The sequence below is a fragment of the Salvelinus alpinus genome, chromosome 32 (genome assembly GCF_045679555.1).
Source record: "Salvelinus alpinus chromosome 32, SLU_Salpinus.1, whole genome shotgun sequence".
In the NCBI taxonomy this organism is placed as follows: domain Eukaryota; kingdom Metazoa; phylum Chordata; class Actinopteri; order Salmoniformes; family Salmonidae; genus Salvelinus; species Salvelinus alpinus.
In genome coordinates this window covers 3,358,939-3,386,516 of record NC_092117.1, presented here as the reverse complement: position 1 = coordinate 3,386,516, position 27,578 = coordinate 3,358,939, and the positions used below count along the sequence as shown (strand labels likewise).

At 43.7% G+C, this 27,578-nt stretch overlaps 1 protein-coding gene across 1 annotated transcript in view; it reads left to right on the top strand.

Annotated features, from left to right (window-relative positions):
• Positions 1 to 10,818: 10,818 nt before the first annotated feature.
• The window catches only part of ptk7b (protein tyrosine kinase 7b), a 176,909-nt gene continuing 160,149 nt past the window's right edge, over positions 10,819 to 27,578 (top strand). Inside the window, exon 1 of the mRNA XM_071379737.1 lies at positions 10,819 to 11,378. Within this exon, the coding sequence (XP_071235838.1) occupies positions 11,258 to 11,378 (121 nt within the window). The 5' untranslated portion in view covers positions 10,819 to 11,257. The remainder of the gene's footprint in view (positions 11,379 to 27,578) is intronic.

The following is a 27,578-nucleotide window of genomic DNA, read 5'->3' as shown; positions in this document are numbered from 1 at the left end:
GGTTGGTTGCAGATAGTTTAACAGGTGGCAGACAGTAATGAGAACGCTAACTATACTGCCATTGTATCCGAGAGGAGGATGGACATTAAAACCTATGACATCATCTTTATTATATAACCTGATGTAAAATGTATTATGATCAGTACTCTCGAGAATAAACGCTATTGATTGATTGATTTTAAGACTGGTTTCTGTCCATTTTATGCTGATAAGTATCTTACAAATTCTTATGTATGGGCAGAGTGTTTTAATTGAATTGGTTGATAAACATAGGAATTAAATTCCTTTAACAGTGGGGTGCTGGCCCAGGTGGGGCCAGAGGGGGAGAGAGTGGTGGCGTACTTCAGCAAAACATTTGACAAACATGAGCGCCGCTACTGTGTCACCCGGCGGGAGCTCTTGGCTGTTGCGGCTTCCGTAAAACACTTCAAGTATTACCTGGGTGGCCTGCCCTTTACTGTAAGGACTGACCACTCTGCTCTCCAGTGGCTCATGTCTTTCAGAGAGCCAGAGGGGCAGGTGGCACGCTGGTTGGAGGAGCTTCAGCCGTATGACTTTACAGTGGTGCACAGGGCAGGGGCACGCCACTCCAACGCCCTGTACTGTAGACGGCTGCCGCCACTGTGAGCGGAGAGAGGAACGGGAGAGAGAGCTGTGTGCAGAGGAGGGGGTCTGTGCCACAGTGTGTCGGGCGAGCGGGCCTGTCTGCTGTGAGCTGCAGACTGTCGACGTGGCTGAATGGGGGCAGCAGCAGGGACGGGACACAGACCTACAGCCAGTGTTAGTGTGGGTAGAGGTGCAGGTGAGGCCACCTTGGAAAGAGGTGACAGCGCTCTTACTCGCGACCAAATGGTAGTGGTCAAAGTTTGAGCGACTGCGGCTGACTGATGGCGTGCTACAGTGGGCATGGAAGGAGTCAGCTACGGGAGAGGAGAGGTGGCAGGTGGTGGTTCCAAAAGCATTGCGGGAGGCTGTGCTCCAGAGTACTCATGGGTGGGTGGGGACTGGACACTTTGGGGTCACAAAAACACTGCGCTGCCTCCGTCAGGGCTTTTACTGGGGGCAGCACAAGAGGGATGTGGAAGACTTTTGCCGCCGCTGTGATAACTGCACAGCGAGAAAGGGCCCCCCAGGCCGCTCTCATGCTCAGCTCCAACAGTTCCCAGTGGGGGCTACCATGGAGAGGGTGGGAGTGGATGTAGTTGGGCCGTTCCCCACCACAGACAGTGGAAACCGCTGGGTGCTCACGGCCATGGACTATTTCACAAAATGGCCCGAGGCCTATGCTCTGCCTGACCAGGAGTCAGAGACCATCGTCAACGCCCTGACGGCGAGGATGTTCAGCAGGTTTGGAGCTGCAGAGTCCATCCACAGCGACCAAGACAGAAACTTTGAGTCCTGTGTGTTTACCACCATGTGTGAGAGGCTGGGTATGCACAAAACCCGCACTACTCCTCTCCATCCTCTCCATCCAAGTGATGGCCTTGTGGAGCGCTTCAACAAAACGCTTGAACAGCAGCTGGCCATCGTCTCTGCCAAACACCATTGTGACTGGGACAAGCACCTGCCTATGGTCCTCATGGCATGCCGCTCCGCCGTCCAAGACTCCACCTCCTGCACGCCTGCCCTCCTCATGCTGAGGAGAGAGATCCGGTGAATGCAGTTGTGAGGCAGAAAAGGAACTATGACGTGCACACCCGGGGAAGGCACTTTGTGGCTGGGAGCTGGTCTGGGTCTACAGCCCCCTAAGGAAAAAAGGCAGATGCCCCAAGTTGGACAGTCACTGGGTGGGACCCTGCAGCGTCCTGGAGAGGGTAGGGGAGGTTGTTTACCGTGTGCAGCTTCCTCCCAGGGGGAGAAAGGTGGCACTGCACCGGGACAGGTTAGCCCCATACAGAGGGGCCTCTGCTCCCCAAACCCCAGGGACCTCCACAATTCCCCTCTCTGGCAATGACATTCTCCAGGCACCCACCCCCAGGTGCCGCAGACAAGGCTCCAGACAGCCCACTCCCCCTGTCTCCCTCCCTGTGTCACTGCGTGGTTCCCCGGAGCCACGGACTGTATTCCCTGTTCCCGCTTCCTTGTCCCCCATATCCCTTCCTTCATCCCCTGGGTCTCAGAGGGGCAGCCCCCTGCCACGGATGGAGCCCCGTTTCACATCTGGACACTCCACGACCATCACGGCCAGGCAGGCAAAGGAGACCTCCGGGTCGCTTCAGAGACTTTGTTTGTTCCCTCGGGGACGAGGGACTTTGTGGTGGGGGGGCTGTGTAGCGACCCGCACAGACAGCGGTGTGTTATGTGGTAGGCTATTAGTGGGTTGTGTTGTACTTACCAGTGTTCGCGGGGTCCGACATGCCAATCAACCTGCTATCTGCCAATCACAGGGATGCCTGAAATGTTCTGATGCCATCATAGACAATGCATTGGCGGTTGCATATCTCCCTTCCATTTTACCACTATCAATCTCCTTCCTGTCCCTCTCACCATAAGGTTCCCTGTGTAGACATCTCTGCTGTTGTCCACTCATGCTCTCCTCACTTTCACTACTCCCCTCCTGACTTGTGACCTCACTCACACTCTGAGACACATCATCCTCAGACGAGCACGAGGGAGTCACAGCCTTCTCAGTGATGACGCGGAGCGCCTTGATGTAGTCAGCTTCTGTGTTCACCCTGTGAGCGAGCGGGCACAGCTCCTCGTAAATGGACTTCCATGTGAGTGACTCCTCACAAACGTCGTCAGGCAGGTATAGATCAGATGATTGCCTCTTGAGCACATTCACAACCTCTGCCAGGTCCTGCTGGGTGTCCCCCTGAGTGTCCTCTCGGGCGGCCACTGGCGTGGCGTCTGGGCTGGCCGGGCGCTCGGGGGCTGTGGCAGGGGTATTGGATTGTTTTACTGCAGAGGAGCAGGAGGCCTCAGTGTCATCGTTCTTGTCATCGTTGTTTACCCTTTTCTTCAGAATCTCTTCCTTTCTCTTTTGGGCCATCCTCTCTTTCAGCTGTGCTTTATACATATTCGCAATTTCTGCGCCTCTCCGTTGAACTTCCTCAGACAATTCCTCAGGCGATGCAATCTCTGGCCTGTTGACCTCATCATTAACCTTTTCCTGGCCAGTCAATGAGGACCTGGGGTGGACGTGCGGATGGGTCTGTCTCATCCGGGCAGGAGGGCCGGAAGCCAGGGGGTGGGATGGGACAGCAAATCGGTGTGAAGCGTGTGGGTGTGACATCTTGAACTGAGAAGGAGGCCATTTATCAGGGGAGGTGCAGCTCTGTGTGTCCAGAGGGGGAAAGATTGAGTGTTTCTTAGATGGGTCCTTCTGGGTGCCGGCAGCATGCTGGTCAGGCTCCGATTGGCTGTTGGCGATGTACCTATGGAGGTTGTACCAGGGGAAAGCTGGCAGTGTCGGGGAGACGGGACAAAGAATGGAGTAGGTGGAGCGCTGCTTGATCACCCCTTTATCCACCCCAATCTGTATGATGACAGACACATTTTTATTACTTAAAAGCTTGATGGTCATTGATATTACTTTCTTAAAACAATTACATGTGTATGGGTAATAAATATCATCAATAGGGGGGCGCTATTTCCACTTTGGAAAAAATCGTGCCCAATTTAAACGGCCTCGCACTCTATTTTAGATCGTACAATATGCATATTATTATTACTATTGGATAGAAAACACTCTCAAGTTTCTAAAACTGTTTGAATTATATCTGTGAGTAAAACAGAACTCATTTGGCAGCAAACTTCCAGATAGGAAGTGAAAAATCTGATAACGATGCTCTGTTCCAGTGCCTGCCTATTCAATTGCCTAATTTCTATGGATTTGCATGCACTGCATACGCCTTCCACTAGATGTCAACAGGCAGTGGAAGGTAGAATGGGGTGTCTAGCTTGATCTGAGGTCGAACAAGAGCTCTTGGAATGACGTGACCACAATTTCCTTTCTCTACCTAGGCGCGGGAAGGACATCAGCATTGGCTTCTGAAAAGCGTTCGGTATAGACGGTGGATGTCTCCGGCTCTGATTTTATTTGATAGATGTGATAAAAAAAATCATAAAGTAGTTTTTTTCAACCGTGTTGTATCAGTTTATTCAACGTTTATTGCGAGTTTTGGAATTTTCCTTTCTTTGCGTCAGGAGAATTTGGGCATGTTCGCGCCACATGGCTAGCTAATGTTGCTAATTCGACAGGAGAAGAGGACATTCTAAAACCAAACAAAGATTTATTCTGGACAAAGGACTCCTTGTACAAGATTCTGATGGAAGCTCAGCAAAAGTAAGAACCATTTATGATGTTATTTCGTATTTCTGTGGAAAATGTTTAGTCCTATTTTCTTTCCTTTTTGCGAGCGCTGTCTCGCTATAACGTAAGCTGTTTGTTATGGTAAAGTTATTTTAAAAAATCTAACACGGCGATTGCATTAAGAACTAGTGTATCTTTCATTTGCTCTCCAACATGTATTTTTTAGTAAAGTTTATGATGAGTTCTTTGATTAGATTAGGTGACTGTCCAAAATATCTCCGGAGAATTTTGTGCATTTTGGCTACGTATTCACAATGTAAAACCAAGATTTGTACCTCTAAATATGCACATTTTCGAACAAAACATATATGTATTGTGTAGCATGATGTTATAAGACTGTCATCTGATGAAGTTGGTCAAGGTTAGTGATTAATTTTATATCTTTTGCTGGTTTTTGCGAATGCTATCTTTGCGGTGAATGAATGCGGTTGTGTGTTTGGCTATTGTGGTAAGCTAATATAATGCTATATTGTGTTTTCGCTGTAAAACACTTAAAAAAATCGGAAATATTGGCTGGATTCACAAGATGTTTATCTTTCATTTGCTGTACACCATGTATTTTTCATAAATGTTTTATGATGAGTATTTAGGTATTTCACGTTGCTCTCTGTAATTATTCTGGCTGCTTTGGTGATATTTTTGATGGTAGCTGTCACACCCTGGCCTTAGTATTCTTTGTTTTCTTTATTATTTTAGTTAGGTCAGGGTGTGACATGGGGAATGTATGTGTTTTTGTAGTGTCTAAGGTGGTTGTATGGTTTAGGGGGTTAAATAGAGTAGATGGGTTTGTGTTTAGTATAGGTGTCTAGCTGTGTCTATGGTTGCCTGAATGGTTCTCAATCAGAGACAGATGTCATTAATTGTCTCTGATTGGGAGCCATATTTAAGGCAGCCATAGGCACTAGGTTTATGTGGGTAATTGTCTATGTTGAACGTTAGTAGCTTGTGTGTGCACTTTCGTTTATAGCTTCACGGTCGTTTGTTTTGTTTTGTTAGTTTTGTGGTAAGAGTGTTTCGTTTCGTGTTACGTCTTCATACAATAAAAGGAAGATGTATTTCTCACACGCTGCGCCTTGGTCCACTTCTTCTCCTCACTACGACGATCGTGACAGAATTACCCACCTAAGGACCAAGCAGCATGTGAAACAGCAACAGGACCCACCTACACAGGATTCATGGACATGGGAGGAGATATTAGATGGAAAGGGACCTTGGGCACAACCGGGAGAATATCGCCTCCCTCGTGAAGAGCTGGAGGCAGCTAAAGCCGAGAGTAGGCGATATGAGGAGGCAGCACGGAAGCAAGGCTGGAAGCCCGTGAGTACAACCCAAACATTTCTTAGGGGGGAGGCTGAAAGGGAGTGTGGCGAAGTCAGGTAGGAGACCTGCGCATACTCCCTGTACTTACCATGGAGAGCGAGAGTACGGGCAGACACCGTGTTACGCAGTAGAGCGCATGGTGTCTCCTGTACGTGTTCATAGCCCGGTGCGGGTTATTCCACCTCCCCGCACTGGTAGATCTAGATTGAGGATTGAGCCGGATGTCATGAAGCCGGCCCAACGCATCTGGCCACCAGTGCGTCTCCTCGGGCCGGCTTACATGGCACCAGCCTTACGCATGGTGTCCCCGGTTCGCCTACATAGCCCGGTGCGGGTTATTCCACCTCCCCGCACTGGTCAGGCGACGGGGAGCATACAACCAGGTAAGGTTGGGCAGGCTCAGTGCTCAAGGGAGCCAGTACGCCTGCACGGTCCGGTATTTCCGGCGCCACCTCCCCGCCCCAGCCCAGTACCACCAGTGCCTACACCACGCACCAGGCTTCCTGTGCGTCTCCAGAGCCCTGTTCCTCCTCCACGCACTAGCCTTGTGGTGCGTGTCTCCAGCCCATTACCACCAGTGCCTACACCACGCACCAAGAAAGTTTGTGCTGTTCTGTGAAGGGATTAATACACAGCGTTACACGAGATCTTCAGTTTCTTGGCAATTTCTCGCATGGAATAGCCTTAATTTCTCAGAACAAGAATAGACTGACGAGTTTCAGAAGAAAGGTCTTTGTTTCTGGCCATTTTGAGCCTGTAATCAAACCCACAAATGCTGATGTTCCAGGTACTCAACCAGTCTAAAGAAGGCCAGTTTTATTGCTTCTTTAATCAGAACAACAGTTTTCAGCTGTGCTAACATAATTGCAAAAGGGTTTTCTAATGATCAATTAGCCTTTTAAAATTATAAACTTGGATTAGCTAACACAATGTGTTATTGGAACACAGGAGTGATGGTTGCTGATAATGGGCCTCTACGCCTATGTACAGTTGAAGTCGGAATTTTACATACCTTAGCCTAATACATTTAAACTTCGTTTTTCACAAATCCTGACATTTAATCCAAGTAAAAATTCCCTGTCTCAGGTCAGTTAGGATAACCACTTTATTTTAAGAATGTGAAATGTCAGAATAATAGTAGAGAGAATGATTTATTTAAGCTTTTATTTCTTTCATCACATTACCAGTGGGTCAGAAGATTACATACACTCAATTAGTATTTGTTAGCATAGCCTTTAAATTGTTTAACTTGGGTCAAATGTTTCGGGTAGCCTTCCACAAGCTTCCCACAATAAGTTGGGTGAATTTTGGCCCATTCCTCCTGACAGAGTTGGTGTAACTGTGTCAGGTTTGTAGGCCTCCTTGCTCGTACACGCTTTTTCAGTTCTGCCCCCAAATTTTCTATAGGATTGAGGTCAGGGCTTTGTGATGGCCACTCCAATACCTTGACTTTGTTGTCCTTAAGACATTTTGCCACAACTTTGGAAGTATGCTTGGGGTCATTGTCCATTTGGAAGACCCATTTGCGACCAAGCTTTAACTTCCTGACTGATGTCTTGAGATGTTACTTCAATATATCCACATCATTTCCCTAGCTCATGATGCCATCTATTTTAAGAAGTGCACCAGGCCCTCCTGCAGCAAAGTACCCCCACAACATGATGATGCCACCACCATGCTTCACAGTTGTGATGGTGAATTTCGGCTTGCAAGCCTTCCCCTTTTTCCTCCAAACATCACGTTGGTCATTATGGCCGAACAGTTCTATTTTTTTTTAATCAGACCAGGGGACATTTCTCCAAAAAGTATGATCTTTGTCCCCGTGTGCAGTTTCAAACCGTAATCGGGCTTTTTTTAATGGCGGTTTTGGAGCAGTGGCAGTACCCGTTTCCTCCAGTATCTTCACAAGGTCCTTTGCTGTTATTCTGGCATTGATTGGCACTTTTCGCACCAAAGTATGTTCATCTCTAGGAGACAGAACGTGTCTCCTTCCTGAGCGGTATGACGGCTGCGTGGTCCCATGGTGTTTATACTTGCGTACTATTGTTTGTACAGATGAACGTGGTACCTTCAGGCATTTGGAAATTGCCCCCAAGGATAAACCAGACTTGTGGAGGTCTAGATTGTTTTTTCTGAGGTCTTGGCTGATTTCTTTTGATTTTCATCCACATACATCCACAGGTACACCTCCAATTGACTCAAAAGATGTCAATTAGCCTATCAGAAGCTTCTAAAGCCATGACATCATTTTCTGGAATTTTCCAAGCTGTTTAAAGGCACATTCAACTTAGTGTATGTAAACTTCTGACCCACTGGAATTGTGATACAGTGAATTATAAGTGAAATAATCTGTCTGTAAACAATTTAAAAAAAAATGACTTGTGTCATGTACAAAGTAGATGTCCTAACCGACATGCCAAAACTATAGTTTGTTAACAAGAAATTTGCGGAGTGGTTGAATACAAGTTTTAATGACTCCAACCTAACTGTATGTAAACTTCCGACTTCAACTGTATATATATTCGTATTCCGAGCTCTGACATTGCTCGTTCTGATACTTCTTAATGTCTTCATTTTTATTTGAGGGATTTGTGTGAATTGTTTTGTATTGTTAGGGAAACTTCACTGTTTGAGATAGAAACATAAGCATTCAGCTGCACCTGCGATTACATCTGCAAAATATGTTACGCGACCAATACAATTTGATTTGATTTGAGATGTTATAGCGGATGCAGCGACATGCTTATTTTACTAGCTCCTAACAATACAGAAAAAAGTTAGGTACACAAATAATAAAATAGATAAAAATGGACAAGAAATCAAGAAATGTCGGGAAAAAAATCCAATACCAACCCAAATAGCACTGTAACAGTAGTCCGAATGCAATCCATACGTACCTACACCGGATGAATTTACACAAGATATCCTAGGCATGATATGTATAGCAGTAGATATATTAGAGTGAGCTATGTCAGGAATCCAGTATATAAATAAATATGCGGTGAGTATAAACAGTGTAACTAAAATGCCATGTACAGTAGTAGAAATATTAGAATGAGCTATGTCGAGAAAACATTATATAAATAGACAGTACAAACCCCATAGGAAAATGTATGGAATTTCAGGAAATTAGCTTCAAGGATATAAGTAATATATATGTGAATGGTGTGTATAGACATTATGAACAATATGTTAATAGAAAAGGTGAGTATAGCGGTATTTACAGCATGAGCCATGACCAGAACACAGTATATACTGTATAAAGTGTGTTAAATAGTGTGTAAACATGATTAAAGTGACCAATGTTGACTATATGTACATAGGGCAGCGGGATCTAAGGTGCAGGGTAGAGTACCGGGTGGTTGCCGGCTAGTGACAGTGTCTGAGGTTCAGGGCAGGATACTGGGCGGAGACCAGCTAGTGGTGACTATTAAACATTCTGATGGCCTGGAGATAGAATCTGTTTATCAGTCTCTCAGTCCCCGCTTTGATGCACCTGTACTGTCTACGCCTCCTAGAAGGTAGCGGGGTGAACAGGCCGTGGCTCGGGTGGCTGGAGTCCTTGACGATGTTCTTGGCATTTCTGTGACACCGGTTGCAGTAGATGTCCTGGAGGATAGGCAGTGTGCCCCAGATGATGCGATGGGCTGTCCACACTACCCTCTGGAGAGCCCTGCGGTCTCTGACGGTGCAGTTGACGTACCAAGCGGTGATACTGCCCGACAGGATGCTCTGTATAAATTTGTGAGGGTCTTAGCGGCCAAGACAAATTTCTTCAGCCTCCTGAGGTTGAAGAGGCGCTGTTGTGCCTTCTTCACCACACTGTCTGTGTGAAGGGACCATTTCAGGTCGTCAGTGATGTGTGCGCCGAGAAACTTGAGACTTTTTACCTTCTCCACAGCGGCCCCGTCTATGTGGGTGGGGGAGTGCTCTCTCTGCTGTCTCCTGTTGTCCACAATCAGCTCCTTCGTTTTGTTGACGTTGAGGGAGAGGTTATTTTCCTTTCACCACTCCGCCACGGCATTCACCTCCTTCCTGTTAAGCTGTCTCGTTGTTGTTGGTAATCAGGCCTACCACTGTTGTGTCGTCAGCAAACTTCATGATTGAGTTGGAGACGTGCATGGCCACACAGTCATGGATGAACAGGAGGGGGCTGAGCACGCACTCATGTGGGCCCCTGTGTTGAGGATCAGCATGGCGGACGAGTTGTTGCCTATCTTCACCACTTGGGGTCGGCCTGTCAGGAAGTCCAGGACCCAGTTGCACAGGGAGGGTTTCAGACCGTAACTAGCCTCTCAAAGCACTTCATGATTACAGAAATAAGTGCTACGGGGAATAGACATTTAGTTCAGTTACCTTCGCTTTCTTGGGTACAGGAACGATGGTAGACATCTTGAATCAAGTGGGGACAACAGACTGGGTTAGTGAGAGAAGGCTGTAAACACTCCAGCCAGCTGGTCTGCACATGCTCTGAGGATGCCGCTTGGGATGCTGTCTGGGCCGGCAGCCTTGCTAGTCTTAACCCGCATACATGTCTTACTCACATTGGCCACAGAGATCAGGAGCACATAGTCCTCGTGAGTGCTGGGGACCCATGTTGGCGGCTCATGTTGTTATACTCAAAGCAGGCGAAGAAGGTGTTTAGGTGTTTAGCTAGAAGCGAGGCGTTGGTGTCGGCGATGTGGCTGGCTTTTCCTTTATTCACAAGGTCTATTCATGAGATGAATGCCAATCAAGAAGATTATATTCTTATGCCTTTCCTAACTTGTAGGCTAGTAATGAACGTGTTATTACAGAAGTGTCCACGAGTGGACAGACTTTCAGTGTAAACTTGACCCTTTGATCGCCAAAGTCCAGGATGGATAAAGGTAACAAGGTAACAAGCATTTCACTACACACGCAATAACATCTGCTAAACACGTGTATGTGACCAATACTTGTTTTGAATTGCGCCTGGCTGAGAAATATAAATAATTAGTTAGGCTATACAAACTGTACATTTAGGAAATTACCCATTATCTTAGGTTATTTTGAATAATTTGCAGTGGAGTTATAGTGTTTCCATAACAATTAAGTTATTTAAAACACGTTGAACAAATCTCTCCTGACTACTTTCAACCAGAGGGAAGCAGCATTGTATTATTTATCCCTAGCATGCGATTACCAGCCTAGATACCGGAAGCGACAGCAATGGGAGTGAGTAAGAGTGCGCGTTGTAGGAGAAAAAGACGAGTTCCAGGCACCGGAGACTCATGTGGGTTCAGGACTGACCAGGTCTTTTGATCGGATTTCTAGGTGGACGGCTCATAAGAGAGAGGTGGAGTACGAAATCAACCAAAAGATTGGGAATATTAATCTAGTATTTGCACAGACTACAAGAACATGGGATATATGGCAAACTTGTTTTCCAAATTTATCTAACTATTCAGTCATATCTAAACAGTGCCCTTTTACGTGGTTGTCTTCCCTCTTCGTATTCCCGGAGAGGTGGTTGAAGTAGGTTGTCATACCTTCCATACCTTCCGCTCGACCTGCATAGGTTGTGCTCTTTTGGCGCAGACGTGCGGAGTTCCTTGTTTTCCTTTTGTCGCTACAGTCTCTAGTACCAAGTAGCTTACAATCATGGAACTATCTACGAAGAATGACCGACAACGGCGAGAAGGCAATACAAACTCTGAGGTTACCAACACCAGAAAGCCACCGGTGGCTACTTTCCTCTCAATTGGCATTATTTGCATGAAAGGTAAGCTATAAACTCGCAAGGCATTCACTGTAGTCTGCACACGAACAGCCTATTAGCTTATAAAGTATTGTCCGAGCTAAGGAATTCAAGCGCGGGGTTTCTATACATTATTTGCCATTTTTTGTAAATTGTATTTAACCTTTTATTTAATTAGGCAAGTCAGTTAAGAACAAATTCTTATTTACAATGATGGCCTACACCGGCCAAACTCTGAAGACGCTGGGCCAATTGTGCGCCGCCCTATGGGACTCCCAATCACGGCCGGTTGTGATACAGTTTCTCTAGATCAAGTTTGACATTAGCTTCTTCATAGGGTTTTCGGTAGATAACTGCCCACGGTTGGCTGCCTGTGAACTACAATCCGACGCTGTGTGTTAATGTTTAGAAATGTTAATAATCGTTTGCAAAACGGTTTTCGAAACATGCTGATATGCCCCTTCTCTCAGCCAGAAATAATCTTAACAATAAAAAGATACTGTAGCAGACATAGCCCTGGGAAGTAGGGGTGCTTCAGCACACCCAGAAGAAGGAAAATAAATAAATATATATATATATATTAGTACAAAAGTAGTGCACCAGCCTTTACTAGTATTAGGGACATATATAGACATCTGTAGGGCGGCAATTTTTTCCCACAGCATGTCTGCTTTGGCAAAAAAAGTAGTTGTATTTGGAGGATATATTGTCACGGGTGTTGTTCGTCTCGGGCCTGCAAACCGTGCCAATATATCCTCCAAACACCGGCTTCGAGGGCATTATCACTTTTATACAACAGGTTACCAACATATTTAAATAATGATTGACATATTTTCATAACTTTTTTTGATGAACTTATTCATACTATTTCATCCTTCCACAAGATATAGTCCTGCCACAAATCTAGGGTTGCTACGACTGGTCGTTCGTTCTATTGGTTCGGTTGCCAGACACGCGACCAAGTCGTTCAGTCTTTCTGTTTTCTATCTATGGACGCTACCCAGTCGTTCTTTCTAAATGTACCATTACCATACTGGCTGGCAACGTTCTTATCCCTTGCTTGCTAGCTAGCCAACTATGGCTAACTTACAGTCACGTCAAACAGTTCAGCCAGAATAACAGCAAAGTAGCTGTATTTGTGTTTGTTTAAGCTGTTTTCTAGTGACATTTACTTTGGGATACATCCATAATAATGAGCTAATGATGCGCAATTTCGCCTGGCATAGACCATGTTCTTTCTTGCCAGGACACTGTTGTTCAGAGCTAGCCAACAACACACCTACCACAATCACTTTAAACTGAAGTTGGAAAGACATCAAACTAGCTGCATTTTGTTTTGTTTTACCTGTTTTATATTGAAATTTCCTTGTATATATCCATAACAATGATGCCAGATAATTTATGATTTCGACTGGCTGAGAAAAGCTGCCTTGCCTGCCTGTCTCTCTTCCCGACTCCAGGGATGTTCTTTACTATGGGACAGCTGGAGATCGAATTTCAATTTTGAAATAATGTTGCAAATGTCGGAGAGACAGACGGCAAGGTTTATACAAATCTAGTCTAAAAGAAATGGGAGATGATGCTTTTTAAAGTCGAGATCAAGTTTATAAATTGCCTGGCTGGGCTGATGAGACAGTGGATTGCGCAGTGAGATGGAACAGAGTAAATAGGCATTTCAACGTCATAGCTTTAGTCGGTGGTTATCTTGTGGAATAGACACCGGCTGGAATGCGGTTTTAACCAATCAGCATCCAGGATTAGACCAACCGTAGTGAATTTAAGAACAGTGTCTTGCAGGATTCAATAGTTGGAATTGTAAGAGTTGTTGCCCTGTCCCTTTCTCTGCAATTGTCATTCTAATGGAATCCAGAAAGAACAAAACCCTGTGCTCAAACATTTACATCAAAAGGTGTAACGTTATGGGCAAAAACATCCACATCAAATTAAATATTTTTCTTGATCAAATGTCATGGAAAACAACCACTTCTTGTGCAGTATTAATTGACCATCCTTACAAACCACTTCATGTAAATGTTCATTACTGTCATCTGGTCATCTAGGTTTGTACCTGTAGACTTTCCATAACCATGAAGAAAAACAACGCACAATACAGTAATTGAGTACATTAAGACATCAAGTGGTTTGTGATGACGTGGTGATGTGGCTCAGTTGGTAGAGCATGGCGCTTGCAATGCTTAGGTTGTGGGTTCGATTCCCATAGGTATGCACTCGCTACTCACTGTAAGTTGCTCTGGAAAAGAGCATCTACTAAAATGGAAAAGGAATGAATAGATCATTTGAGTTTTCACATAGAAATGAGTTGCACCCCCACCATAGAAATAAGTTGCAAGTATTTCAAGAAACAGGAAAAGTGTATATCAAGCAAGTATTATCAGATTAAATGTTTTGTACAGATTATTATCAGACTCAAGTTACAGATGCTGGTAAACACTCAAATACATTTAGTTGATTTTTTTTCTCTCACAAAAGTAGTGCACTGGGCCTTTACTAGTCCTGTATTAGCAGACCAATATAGATGTCTTCAGTGCGTGCAATGTTTTTGCTTCTGCATCCCTCCCCATGTCGGTCCAAAAATCGCAGCACCCCCACCCCCAAACTACTTCCCGTGGTTATGGTAGCAGATTTGCACAGATCCTTATGCTGTGTGTTCCTTCAGTTGACAAACTATACTTCCTCCCCAGTTACGCTTACACACAGGTGTTCGGAGCACGCTAAATAGATAATTGGCACAGGTGGTCTCCTCTGTCTTCTGTCTATCTTCCTTAAACAAGCGCTGTAACATACAAGCACTGTAACATGCGAACCCTATAAATGTGTGTAGTAATTAACTTTTTGTAAAAAAAACAACATTTAGAGCAAATGTTTAGACCAAACCCTTAACAAAAGTACCCCGGAAAGAATATACCTTCATCAATAGGCGCTAAAGGTAGTTTGCATCTATAAATGGGTTAGTTCGACAAATGCATAATAATATACTTCTGGTTCCATACATTGTGCTCCATGATCAAGGCATCACAGTCAACCGATATTTGTTCGGAACTTTGTCATTGTTTCGATGCCAAACGCTACCCGTTTCTTTACGTTTACCTACATCTGGCTGTCATCTTGCAGTCTGTAAAAGTACGCCACCATTTCTATCTGAAGAAAATAAAGTTGAAATGTTGAGGTTCACACTCGACTTTAAAAGGCTCACACCGGGCATATGCAACATTGTAACATAGCCTACCTAAAGATTGAAAGTAGTTTACCTGCTGAGAAGAATGTATCATTGCTTTATTTGCAACACATATCTCATCTAATACTATGGTGTCATTGCGCCTAAGTGCTTATTACTCTGATATTGATCTTGTTAACTGTGTACTCTTGATGGTATAGGCCTAACCTTATTGTAAATGGAAAATATGGGGTTACAAAATTATATTGTATCCAACACTGGAAAAGACAGTTGTTCTCCTCCATGTTGGTATGCATGCACTGTGCATGATGCACACGATTCTACTAAATTCCTCAAAGACACAGTCAAGATAGGCTTTCATATTGGCTTATTAGCATATTCATTCAGATAGTTGCTATTTTTGCAGGTCTGTCTTCTTGGCCAACTTGCCATGCTTTTCTTAGCTCCAGCCATGTGTATGCTATGGGGTACAGCTTTGGGGGGGTCGGTGCCAATTAAACGAAGAACGAAGAAAACAAGAGGGATAGAAAAAAGATCAGAATCCTTCCAACCAGTTGATAAAGACTCAAAAGTTCATAACCTCTGCAGGGTGTTACAAAGCCAAGAAAAAGCCATTGATCCTTCCTAGTTTTGTGAAAGGAATGTTCTTATCCTGCCCATTAACTCTTAACTCTCATGTCATATTTAGGGTATGTTTTGATCTCTGCCTATCAAATGAGATGAAATGAAATGTAGTTGGCTGCATCACGTGTATTCCTTCCAGGTGTATGCGTTCCTTTAGAAAAATTCACTCTGCTGAAGTTGAGAGCACGACCGCCCCTCTGTCTCCACTCCCCTCCACTCCACCCTCTGCACTAGGCCTCTGAAGGGAATGGCTGTCTGTTCTGTTAGGGAGATGAATAGACCAGAGCCAGGTACACTCACAACCAGATCACATTCTAACACGCTTCAGTAATGTCCCTCATGCACATGATCAAGGAGGTACCATGCCACACGCGCGCGACCACACACACATACACACACACATACACACACACATACACACATACATACATACTAGAATAAAACTGAGATTAGAAGGGGAAAATAGGGCCTTATAAAATGTTAGATTTTTTGCCTGATTCTGGGTTTTTTCTCTCAGAAATTTGTTTTTTCCCCCTCCGTTTTGATTTTCCAGGTTTACGTTTCCCTTAATACCAGTGCACACCTAGCAAGAGGCTGTTGTTTAGTGGTGTTTTTGTAGCGCACATGTGATGGTAGCACACATGGGGGGGGGGGGGGGGGGGCATTTTATTGCTTTGAAATGTATAGGAATGAAGGATGTAGGTAATGTTGTCAGTCTGGTGTAGAAGGATTGTTCTACTCAGTTATATCACCATCACCAGCTGGGTGTTCTGTGTGCAAGGAGTTTTGAATATCTGAGGGGATGGGGCTGGTCCAAAATAGGGTAGAGTTGTCAAACTTTCTTTTGTTGCTTTGTGGAGGGTTGTGTGATTTAAATATATATATTTATATTGGACACATTGTAGGGTAGTGCATTTTCCCCCTGGTTTACAGTCTCCATTTTGCAGGTTTTACTATGTAATTTATTCCATATAGCCAAATGTCCTCATCTCCTTGCATGCGCCTCCTATCAAGGTGTTTTGGTACTTCCCTTATGCACTACCCTTTTCTTTTTCGCTTACTATACAGTCAACTCTATCCTGCCCTCTATCCATAGTGACAATAGTGGTAGGTGGATTGTTGGTCCAGATCTTAACTAACAATCGTACCACACATAAAATCATTCAATCTGCACCAATTTCCTGTATAAATCCACAAGAACATAAAGGAATAGCGGAAAGGCAGTGGAGAGGCCAGGTGCCTCATTGCGCATGAAAGTCAAGACAGCCAAGACATGAGACACGCAGCTCAAAAAGCTCTTGTTTAGGCCATACAAATGTAATTGACTCGAACCCAGAATCTCTAGTGGCACAGCTAGACCACTACGCCACTCGGGAGGCCCTCAATTGAAACTGTTGTTAGAAAGTACAACTTGTTAGAAGATCATTTGAAATGACAAGTTGAAACAGACTACAGATAATTAGCAGGCAGCGCGTGTTAACTGTCGTGTTGCGTAACAATCACGCTTTGGAACAGTGAGTGCATTTTGACATCAAGTGCATAAAACAACTCGCGCTGGGGCGACCGTTAGATATATTTGGAACTCGCATGTGGAAAAGGTTAAATTAAATAAAAAATGATGCACAAAACTATTTAGGCAACAGGGATCTTGATCCAGGAGGGGATTGAATGTCTTTGATGTATCGTAACGTCTAGCCACTTAGCTAGCAAGTTAGCAAAACAAATGCATAGCTGGAGCCATGAGCTGGATATAATTTATTTTCCACATCTTAGATGGTATAAATGGTATATCACCCAAGCCTACTGGTCCCTAGGGGTGACTGTCAATCCAAAACCATTATACTGTCATAATCCTTGCTAATGAGCCATTATACAATTCCTACCAAGTGGGTTATCCCTATTGGCACAATTGGGTGTTTGCCTTTCACACCAGTGACCCGGATTGACTTCCTTGTCCTGAGGTTTCCCACATTGGTGTCAAGTAGGAATAACAAAAGGCTGAAATCTCTTGGTGAGGTTGCTAGGTGTTGTACAAAGGTTGTTTTGTATTATTACAAGGGGTACCACATTTTTTGTAATATTATTAGTATGATTTTTTTTTTTTGCTGGCTCACCTCACAAAATAAAAAAAAATCTGTTATACAGTTAATCCAATTTGTATGGCCTTGTGGACAATACTATTATTCTACCTAGATTAGCCTACATCACCATAATGCAATGAATATTGCATTATTGTTTTCAAGTGAGTACAATTGAGTAGAATTCTACTCTAGGCTGGGAACATTTTTAATTTGAATAATGGCGAAAAGCCCTGTTATTTGAATGTTTAATTTCATCCATTCCGTTTGAATCAGAATAGGTGATTCATCACCTATGCTCCCAACAGGTCCAGTTATTCAGGAAAGCTTAACGCTTGTTCTGCCTCCTTTCCGTTCCCGAGCCGCTACTACTCAACCTCGAACGTAAGGCTTCAATATAGCCTAAATGTTTGTCATTACATTTTTACACTGTATTACCTTTTATGTGTGGCATAAACACAACCAGTTATAATGTTTTAATCTGATTACACTACTTCCAAAGTCTCCTGTAGGCTACCTGCGCACGTTCTTCCCCCTCCACTCTAATATAATTCCAGCATCCAAACGGCATACCTGCCATTTGATGAATGGAGAGAGACATCTGTTACAAAACACCAAAAAGTTGATTGACATTCAGCGATTGTTAAGCCAGGCCTTTGATACTGAGTAGGGCGAGATGTATTTTCTGTTTGTCGAGATTTACATACTCTATTTCATTGTGGTATTGACAACGCAAACCACTATGAAGATCTCAAAGTCAGTAATCGGTTTGCAGATTGGTTGTGTGTGGTTCATTGGCTGTTGGTGGTACATTTGTTGCATATATTTTATATATACTGAACAAAAATATAAAAGTGTTGGTCCCATGTTTCACGAGCTGAAACAGAAGATCCCAGAATTTTTCCATACGCACAAAAAGCTTATTTCTCTAAAATGTTATGCAAAAATTTGTTTACATCCCTGTTAGTGAGCATTTCTCATTTGCCAAGATAATAATCCACCTGACAGGTGTGGCATATCAAGAAGCTGATTAAACAGCATGATCATTACACAGGTGCACCTTGTGCTGGGAACAATAAAAGGCCACTCTAAAATGTGCAGTTTTGTCACACAACACAATGCCACAGATGTCTCAAGTTTTGAGGGAGTGTGGAATTGACACGCTGACTGCATTCATTTCCACCAGAGCTGTTGTCAGATAATTTAATGTTAATTTCTCTACCATAAGCCACATCCAACGTTGGTTTAGAGAATTTGGCAGTACGTCCAACCGGCCTCACAACCACAGACCACGTGTAACCACGCCAGCCCAGGACCTCCACATCCGGCTTCTTCACCTGCGGGATTGTCTGAGACCAGCCACCTGGACAGCTGATGGAACTAAGGAGTATTTCTGTCTGTAATAAAGCCCTTTTGTGGGGAAAAACGAATTCTGAGGACCCTAGCCCAGGGTTCCCCAAACTTGTTCAAACTTGTTCCCCGCTGTGTGCACAATTAGTTTTTTGCCCTAGCACTACACAGCTGATTCAAATAATCAAAGGTTGAAGATGAGTTGGTTATTTAATTCAGCTGTGTAGTGCTAGGGCCCTGCATGGCATCGACTGTGCCACAAAACCATGCTGAAGTGGTCAAGTCGATATCCATGTTTATAATCACAGGGTTGCTACAGTTATTGTAATTTCTGGTGGTAATCATTATTTATGAGTACATTTTATGAGGGTGGAGGCGGTGCAATTTTTTTGTACAGCAAACGGAGAGAGATGTGGAAATATTTTTTACATTGGGGATGGGGGTCCATTTTTGGGGAGACACCTCGAGTTGGACCAGACCCAAGTTTTATCATAAGACATGAACAGAATGCTTCAGTGATTCGTATTTCCTGCAACTTTGTAAAGAGGCAATGAGACCCCCCCCCCCCCCCCTCGTTCCTCTTTAAAAAGATGCAGGAAATACGAATCACTGACGCATTCTGTTCATGTCTTATGATAAACTTCTGCAAATTAATAACTGTTCTTTACATTTAGTTGATTCCCGACTTAAATTCAATATATATATATTTTTTAATTGTTAAATTCCATTTTTTTTCTGGATTGCTTAATTCCTTCCGCATTATCTGTTTTGCGGATTTTATAGGGCCTTAGGAAAACAACTCGTGTTGATAAGGGATGCTATGCTAGTTCTGTTTCTTAGGGGTTCGCCCCTGTTTATCGTAATGTTTTGTCTCTATGAAATGTACGTTTTTGCCCTATAAACGCAGTTGGCCTATCTGCAAAGCCTATCCCCTGGCTTTCGTTTGGATTCTTTATCTCGATCTTGTATCCATTTGAAGCTGAAAAGTGAAGGGCTCTTGAAGCAGCACTCTCAGCTTAGATGAAAGCCACTTATAAAGTTAAACATCCATAATGTAAATGTAGCTTACTAGTGTGTAATGTGTGCCCCACAGCCCCATGTTATCCCTACTTGTTTTTCTTCCCACTCCCTGGGTTTTTACATTCCCAGGAAAAGACTACTTCATCATCAAAGCATATTTCTCTGCAAATCTGTCATTTTAAATGCCCAATGCAGCTGTTTTTATCTCAATATCAAATCATTTCTGGGTGACAATTAAATACTTTACTGTGATTGTTTTGAATTAAAATGGTCAAAAATATACAAAAATCATAGCTTCTTAGCAAGGAGAAATTTCTCAAGCAAGAATTTTGCTAGAAATGACTGAGTGGTCTGAGTAGGGAGGGGAAAACTGAACATGTGCTGTTGTTGGCAGAGCGGATTGAAACTCTCTTTCTTATTGCTCTATTAACTAATTTACCGCCTAGTGATGACACCAGGCAGGCCAAAACTCTTATCGCACCAAAACAGGCTGAAATTTCAGGCGGTCTTTTCAAACAGCTCTTACACTAAAAGGGCATTATCATTATTTTCACAATTTCACAGTATTATTCCAACCTCCTTGTGTGGAAATATAAAACACAGGGAAATCACATTTTTGACTGTACTGGGTCTTTAATTTCACAAGATGACTGGAGTAGGAGCTGGGTGGAGATAGAGAGCGAGATGGACTTGAAGTGTTTAGTTACCATCCTCACGCAATGCAAGCTATTCCTCCCAGGCCTGTCTTTGATCTAATGCAAATGGGTGGCTGGAGAGGATCTGTGGTTCAGACCAATCCTTATACAGTTTCTCCTCACTTTTGAAGAGGCAGCACATCTTTCTTACAGCAGTACTGGATGATTTAAACCATGGATGTATGTTATTACCATATAAATAGACGTAATATTGTTTAATACTATGGTTATGAAACCTGGCACAAAATGTTTTTCCCATGTTGATTACCCCCCCAAAAAAACAATATAGTGCCCCAGTATAACAAGTAACAGTGGTTTTCCACAGTATACAGTTGTTTAGATTTCCTATTCAACAAAGCAAGCTCTGCCACAGGGTTGTATACAGGAACCAGACATGGTCTGTGCAGCAGAGAGGAGTCATGAAAATCTGGTTGGTTTATCGGTGGTTTATCGTTTCCACTGAAGTGGTTCCGCTGCCATGATTAGAGGATCCATGTGGTAATCTAGAACGTTTGTACTGGATCAGGTTCTAGGTCTGGAGGCTGGAGACTGGAGACTGGGTTGGAGCAGATGGTAGGAGAGAGGGTTAGAGGGGGGGGGTCTGGTGTCTCCACTACATAGTATTGCTTTATTGTGTACCGCTTAAAGCTCTTAAATGCCTAGCGGTTAACAGCATTGGGCCAGTAACCAAATGGTTGCTGGTTTGAATTCCCGAGCTGACAAGGTGGAAAAATCTGCTGCTCTACCCTTGAGCAAGGCAGATAACCCCCGAACAACAACTGCTCCCCGGGCGCAGATGAGGTTGACTAAGACAGCCCCGCGCACCTCTCTGATTAAGAGGTGTGGGGTTAAATGCGGAAGACACATTTTTGGCTGAATGCATTCAGTTGTGCAACTGACTAGGTATCTCCTTTCCCTATAAACTATTTGTTTAAACAATCTACCCATGATCTTTTTAAAGAGGCACACATATGCACACACACACACACTTCTTGTTCTTCTATCCTCGTGGGGACCTAAAATAAATTTCCATTCATAATCCTATTTACCTTGACCCAAACCCTAAACCTAACTTCTAAACCTAACCACTAACCCCTTAACCTAATCCTAATTGTAACCCTAAACCTAACCCCTAAATTTAAAATAGCCTTTGTCTTCATGGGGATGTGGGAAATGTCCCCACGAGGGAGAATCTTCCTTGTTTTACTATCCTTTTGGTCCCTACAAGAATAGAAGAGCATGACGGTAAACACAATCGTTCGTGTATGCTGCTTTTGAGGGAACTAATCAAACTAGGCTACATAATGCTCATGTTATTACACACTGAGATCTGTGGCCTCAAGGGTTCCATTGTTTTGGCCTTATTGTATGGTAGTATAGACGGTATAAGGGGAATGTCATTTTTTACCTCAGAATATCAAAGGTTAGGCTCCTCCCTGTTGTGTGTGTGTTCTTGTGCATGTGTGTCTTTGGAGGCCAGGGGCCTCAAACACTGATGTGGTCCTGCAGTCTCCAGTCAATAAACAGGCCAAAGACAGAGGCCCCTGCAAACACTCTTTACCCTTTTATCAACATGACCCTTATGACCAGAGTGGCCTGTGTAGGAAGACCATTACATTCCCCATGAAATGTCAGACCTGACCCAGCACATCCAACGTTTCCTCTACATCATTTCAGTTTGCGACAGCAGTAAACTATATCCAACCTGGTCTCACAGCATTTCATATTATTCTGTATGTAAATCCGAGACACACATTTAGTATGATATGTTACGTTTCGTATGTTATGTATTCATTTGTGGATGACCATCACCCATTTCGTATGATATGTTACGAATTACAATTCGTATTATAAGTTATGGAATTGGAAAACGTACAATATGTTACGATTTTGCAAAACTAGGTGGCTAACGTTAGCTAACTTGCTAATGTTAGATAGGGGTTAGGGTTAAGTTTAGGAGTTATGTTAAGGGGTTTAAGGTTAGGGGAAGGGTTAGGTAAAGGGTTAAGGGTTAAGGTTAGGGTTTTGAGAAGGGTTAGCTGACATGCTAAGTGTAGTTGCAAAGTAGGTTAAAAGTAGTGAGTAGTTGAAAAGTTGCTAATTTGATAAAGTTGTCTATGATGATATTTGAACTGACAACCCATCCACCCTGACCCAGCCACCCTACTTTCGTTTTTGCCTTAAGTAACCATCTGTCTTATGTAACCATACCAAACATAACATATCATATTAAATGTGGCACTCAGATTTACATACAGAATAATTCAAAATGCTCTGAGACCAGGTTGTTATATCTTGCCTAGAGCGAAAATTCTTACTCAATAATTTTCCTTTTATTGAAAATAACTTTCATAGCTTTGATTTGACAATGAAAGGTTGATAAACTGCATCAAAGCTTACACATAGAATTCTTCCTGTTCCAACCTTTTCATCAGTCCACAAGGAACTTCTCAACACACTCCAGTCTCCTCTGTCCATTTTGCCAAGTTTCAGCCTTTTCTGGTCATTCATCTGAAAATGTTTACCTCATTTGTTTACAGTTTTTGGAACTGTAATCTGACTCGTTCACACAGATGGTATGTGCAGATTCCACACTCACTTCATCATAGGGCTGGGCGATATGGCCTAAAAATCATATCCCTTTTTTTTCAAGCTTTTGTATGATTCATGATATACAGTGCGTTCAGAAAGTATTCAAACCCCGTTTCCCACATTTTGTTACATTACAGCCTTATTCTAAAATTGATACAATTGTTTTTTTCTCCTCATCAATCTACATAAAATACCCCATAATGACAAAGCAATTTTAGCAAATGTATACATTTTTTTTACTGAAATATTACATTTACATAAGAATTCAGAACCTTTTTTTATAAGACTCGAAATTGAGCTCAGGTGCATCCTGTTTCCATTGATCATCCTTGAGATGTTTCTACAACTTGATTAGAGTCCACCTGTGGTAAATTCAATTGATTGGACATGATTAGGAAAGGCACACACGTCTATACAAGGTGTCACAGTTGACAGTGCATGTCAGAGCAAAAACCAAGCCATGAGGTTAAAGGAATTGTCCGTAGAGCTCCGAGACAACATTGTGTCGAGGCACAGATCTGGGGAAGGGTACCTAAACTTTTCTGCAGCAGCTTTGATGGTCCCCACGAAATCAATGGCCACAATGGCCTTTTTAAATTGAAGAAGTTTGGAAACACCAAGACTCTTCCTAGAGCTGGTCGCCCGGCCGAACTGAGCAATCGGGAGAGAAGGGCCTTGGTCAGGGAGGTGACGAAGAACCCGATGGTCACTCTGACAGAGTTCCTCTGTGGAGCTGGGAGAACCTTCCAGAAGGACAACGATCTCTGCAGCACTCCACCAATCAGGCCAGACTGAAGCCACTCCTCAGTAAAAGGCACATGATAGCCCGCTTGGAGTTTGCCAAAAGGCAACTAAAGACTCTCAGACCATGAGAAACAAGATTTTCTGGTATGATGAAACCAAGATTGAACTCTTTGGCCTGAATGCCAAGCGCCATGTCTGGAGGAAACCTGGCACCATCCCTACGGTGAAGCATGTTGGTGGCAGCATCATGCTGTGGGGATGTTTTTCAGCGGCAGGGACTGGATCAAGGGAAAGATGAACGGAGCAAAGTACAGAGAGATCCTTGATGAAAACCTACTCCAAAGCAATGAGGACCTCAGACTGGGGTGACGGTTCACCTTCCAACAGGACAACGACCCTAAGCACTCAGCCAAGATTAAAAACGGTAATACCTTATGTTTCACTGAGTCGTGGCTGAACAACGACATGAATAATATAGAGCTGGCGGGTTTTAAGCTTTTTCGTCAGGATAGAACAGCGGCCTCTGGTAAGACAAGGGGTGGCGGTCTATGTATATTTGTAAACAACAGCTGGTGCACGTAATCTAAGGAAGTCTCAAGGTTTTGCCCACAATATTTACCAACAGTTTTCATCTGTATTTTTTTGTAGCTGTCTACATACCACCACAAACCGATGCTGGCACTAAGACTGCACTCATTGAGCTGTATACGGCCATAAATAAACAGGAAAACACTCACCCAGAGGCAGCGCTCCTAGTGGCCGGGGACTTTAATGCAGGAAAACTCATCCGTTTTACCTAATCTCTACCAGCATGTTAAATGTGCAACCAGAAGGGAAAAAACTCCACCACCTTTACTTCACACACAGACGGGTACAAAGCTCTCCCTCGCCCTCCATTTGGCAAATCTGACCATAATTCTATCCTCCTGATTCCTGCTTACAAACTAAAGCAGGAAGCACCAGTGACCTGGTCAATGAGAAATTGGTCAGATGAAACAGATGCTAAGCTACAGGACTGTTTTGCTAGTACAGACTGGAATATGTTACGGGATTCTTCCGATGGCATCAGTCACTGGCTTCATCAATAAGTGCATTGATGATGTTGTCCCCACCGTGACCATACGTACATACCCCAACCAGAAGCCATGGATTACAGACAACATCCGCACTGAGCTAAAAGGTAGAGCTGCTGCTTTCAAGGAGCTGGGCTCTAACCCAGAAGCTTATATGAAATCCCGCTATGCCCTCTAACGAACCATCAAACAGGCAAAGCTTCAATACAGGATTAAGATTGAATCGTACTACACCGGCTCCGACGCTTGTCGGATGTGGCAGGACTTGCAAACTATTTCAGATTACAAAAGGAAGCACAGCCGCGAGCTGTCCAGTGACAAGCCTACCAGACGCACTAAATTACTTCTATGCCCGCTTCGAGGCAAGTAACACTGAAGCGTGCATGAGAGCATCAGCTGTTCCGGACGACTGTGTGATCACGCTCTCCGTAGCTGATGTAAGTACGACCTTTAAACAGGTCAACAATCACAAGGCTGAGGGCCAGATGGATTACCAGGACGTGTATTCTGAGCATGCGCTGACCAACTGGCAAGTGACTTCACTGACATTTTCAACCTCTCCCTGTCTGAGTCTGTAATACCAACATGTTTCAAGTAGACCACCATAGTCCCTGTGCCAAAGAACACTAAGGTAACCTGCCTAAATGACTACTGACCCGTAGCACTCACGTCTGTAGCCATGAAGTGCTTTGAAAGGCTGGTCACTGCTCACATCAACACCATTATCGCAGAAACCCTAGACCCTCTATCCACAGATGATGCAATTTCTATTGCACTCCACACCATCCTTTCACACCTGGACAAAAGGAACCTCTATGTGAGAATGCTATCCACTGACTACAGCTCAGCGTTCAACACCATAGTGTCCTCAAATCTCATCAATAAGTTAAGGACCCTGGGACTAAACACCTCCCTCTTCAGGGTAGGTAACATCCGCCATGCTGATCCTCAACACGGGGGCCCCTCAGGGGTTCGTGTTCAGTTCCCTCCTGTACTCCCTTTTCACTCATGACTGCATGGCCAGGCACGACTCCAACACCATCATTAAGTTTGCCGATGACACAACAGTGGTAGGCCTGATCACCAACAACGACGAGACAGCATATAGGGAGGAGGTCAGAGACCTGGCCGTGTGGTGCCAGGACAATAACCTCTCCCTCAACGTGATCAAGACAACGTAGATGAATGTGGGTTACAGGAAAAAGAGGACCGAGCACGCCCCCATTCTCATGGACGGGGCTGTAGTGGAGCAGGTTGAGCGCTTCAAGTTCCTTGTTGTCCACATTACCAACAAACTAACATGGTCCAAGCACACCAATACAGTCGTGAAGAGGGCACAGCAAAACCTATTCCCCCTCAGGAGACTGAAAAGATTTGGCTTGGGTCCTCAGATCCTCAAAAGGTTCTACAGCTGCACCATCGAGAGCATCCAGAATGGTTGCATCACTGCCTGGTATGGCAACTGCTCAGCCTACGACCGCAAGGCAATACAGAGGGTAGTGCGTACGGCCCAGTACATCACTGGGGCCAAGCTTCCTGCCATCCAGGACCTCTATACCAGGCGGTATAGAGGTCCCTAAGACCCTAAGAATTGCCAAAGACTCCTGTCACCCAAGTCATAGACTGTTCTCTCTGCTACCGCACGGCAAGCGGTAACGGAGCACCGGGTCTAGGTCCAAGAGGCTTCTAAACAGCTTCTACCCCCAAGCCATAAGACTCCTGAACATCTCATCAAAACAGATTTGAAGACAATGAGGACTGGCTTTGGGACAAGTTTCTGAATGTCCTTGAGTGGCCCAGCCAGAGCAGGGACTTGAACCCGATCGAACATCTCTGGAAAGACCTGAAAATAGCTGTGCAGTGACGCTCCCCATCCAACCTGACAGAGCTAGCGAGGATCTGCAGAGAAGAATGTGAGAAACTCCCCAAATACTGGTGTGCCAAGCTTGTAGCGTTATACCCAAGAAGACTCGAGGCTGTAATCGCTGCCAAAGGTGCTTTAACGATGTACTGAGTGAAGGGTCTGAATACTTATGTAAATGTTTTCAGTTATTATAAAAAAAATTAAAAATCATTATGGAGTTTTGTGTGTAGATTGCTGAGGGGAAAAATGATTTAATCAATTTTAGAATAAGGCTGTAATGTAACAAAATGTGGGAAAAGTCAAGGGGTCTGAATACTTTCCGAATGCACTGTATATCTGCATTTTGTTAAATGTTTTTTTTTCTATTTTCTAAATGAGCTTCGTTGTAAAATACATGGGAACATATGGCAATAATCTAATTTCAGGCTTTGTGAAATTACACCAAGGCTAAATATAAGCCTTCCGCAATCATAAGACCCACTAATAATTTAATTATTTCATCAAAATATATTAAACGGCTTTTTTTTGCAATAATAACAGATATGGCTTTCAAGTCCGTTTATGAAAATGCCCGTTACAAATTTAACCAGAACCATGCGCATTCACTTAGAATTACCAACTTCTTGTAGCAGGCATAGAAAATGAACACAGCTAGGTCTCATAAACAATCTCCCAAGCACAAGCCCACGTGCTGGTGAGTAGCCAGCTAATCTTTATATTTGAAGTCTAGACAATTTTGGTCTATTTGATAGCTAACGAGGTACACTACCGGTCTAAAGTTTTAGAACACCTACTCATTCAATGGTTTTTCTTTATTTTTACTATTTTTTACATTGTATAATAATAGTGAAGACATCAAAATTATGAAATAACACCTATGGAATCATGTAGTAACCAAAAAAGTGTTAAACAAAGCAAAATATATTTATCTTTGAGATTCTTCAAATAGCCACCCTTTGCCTTGATGGCTTTGCACACTCTTGGCATT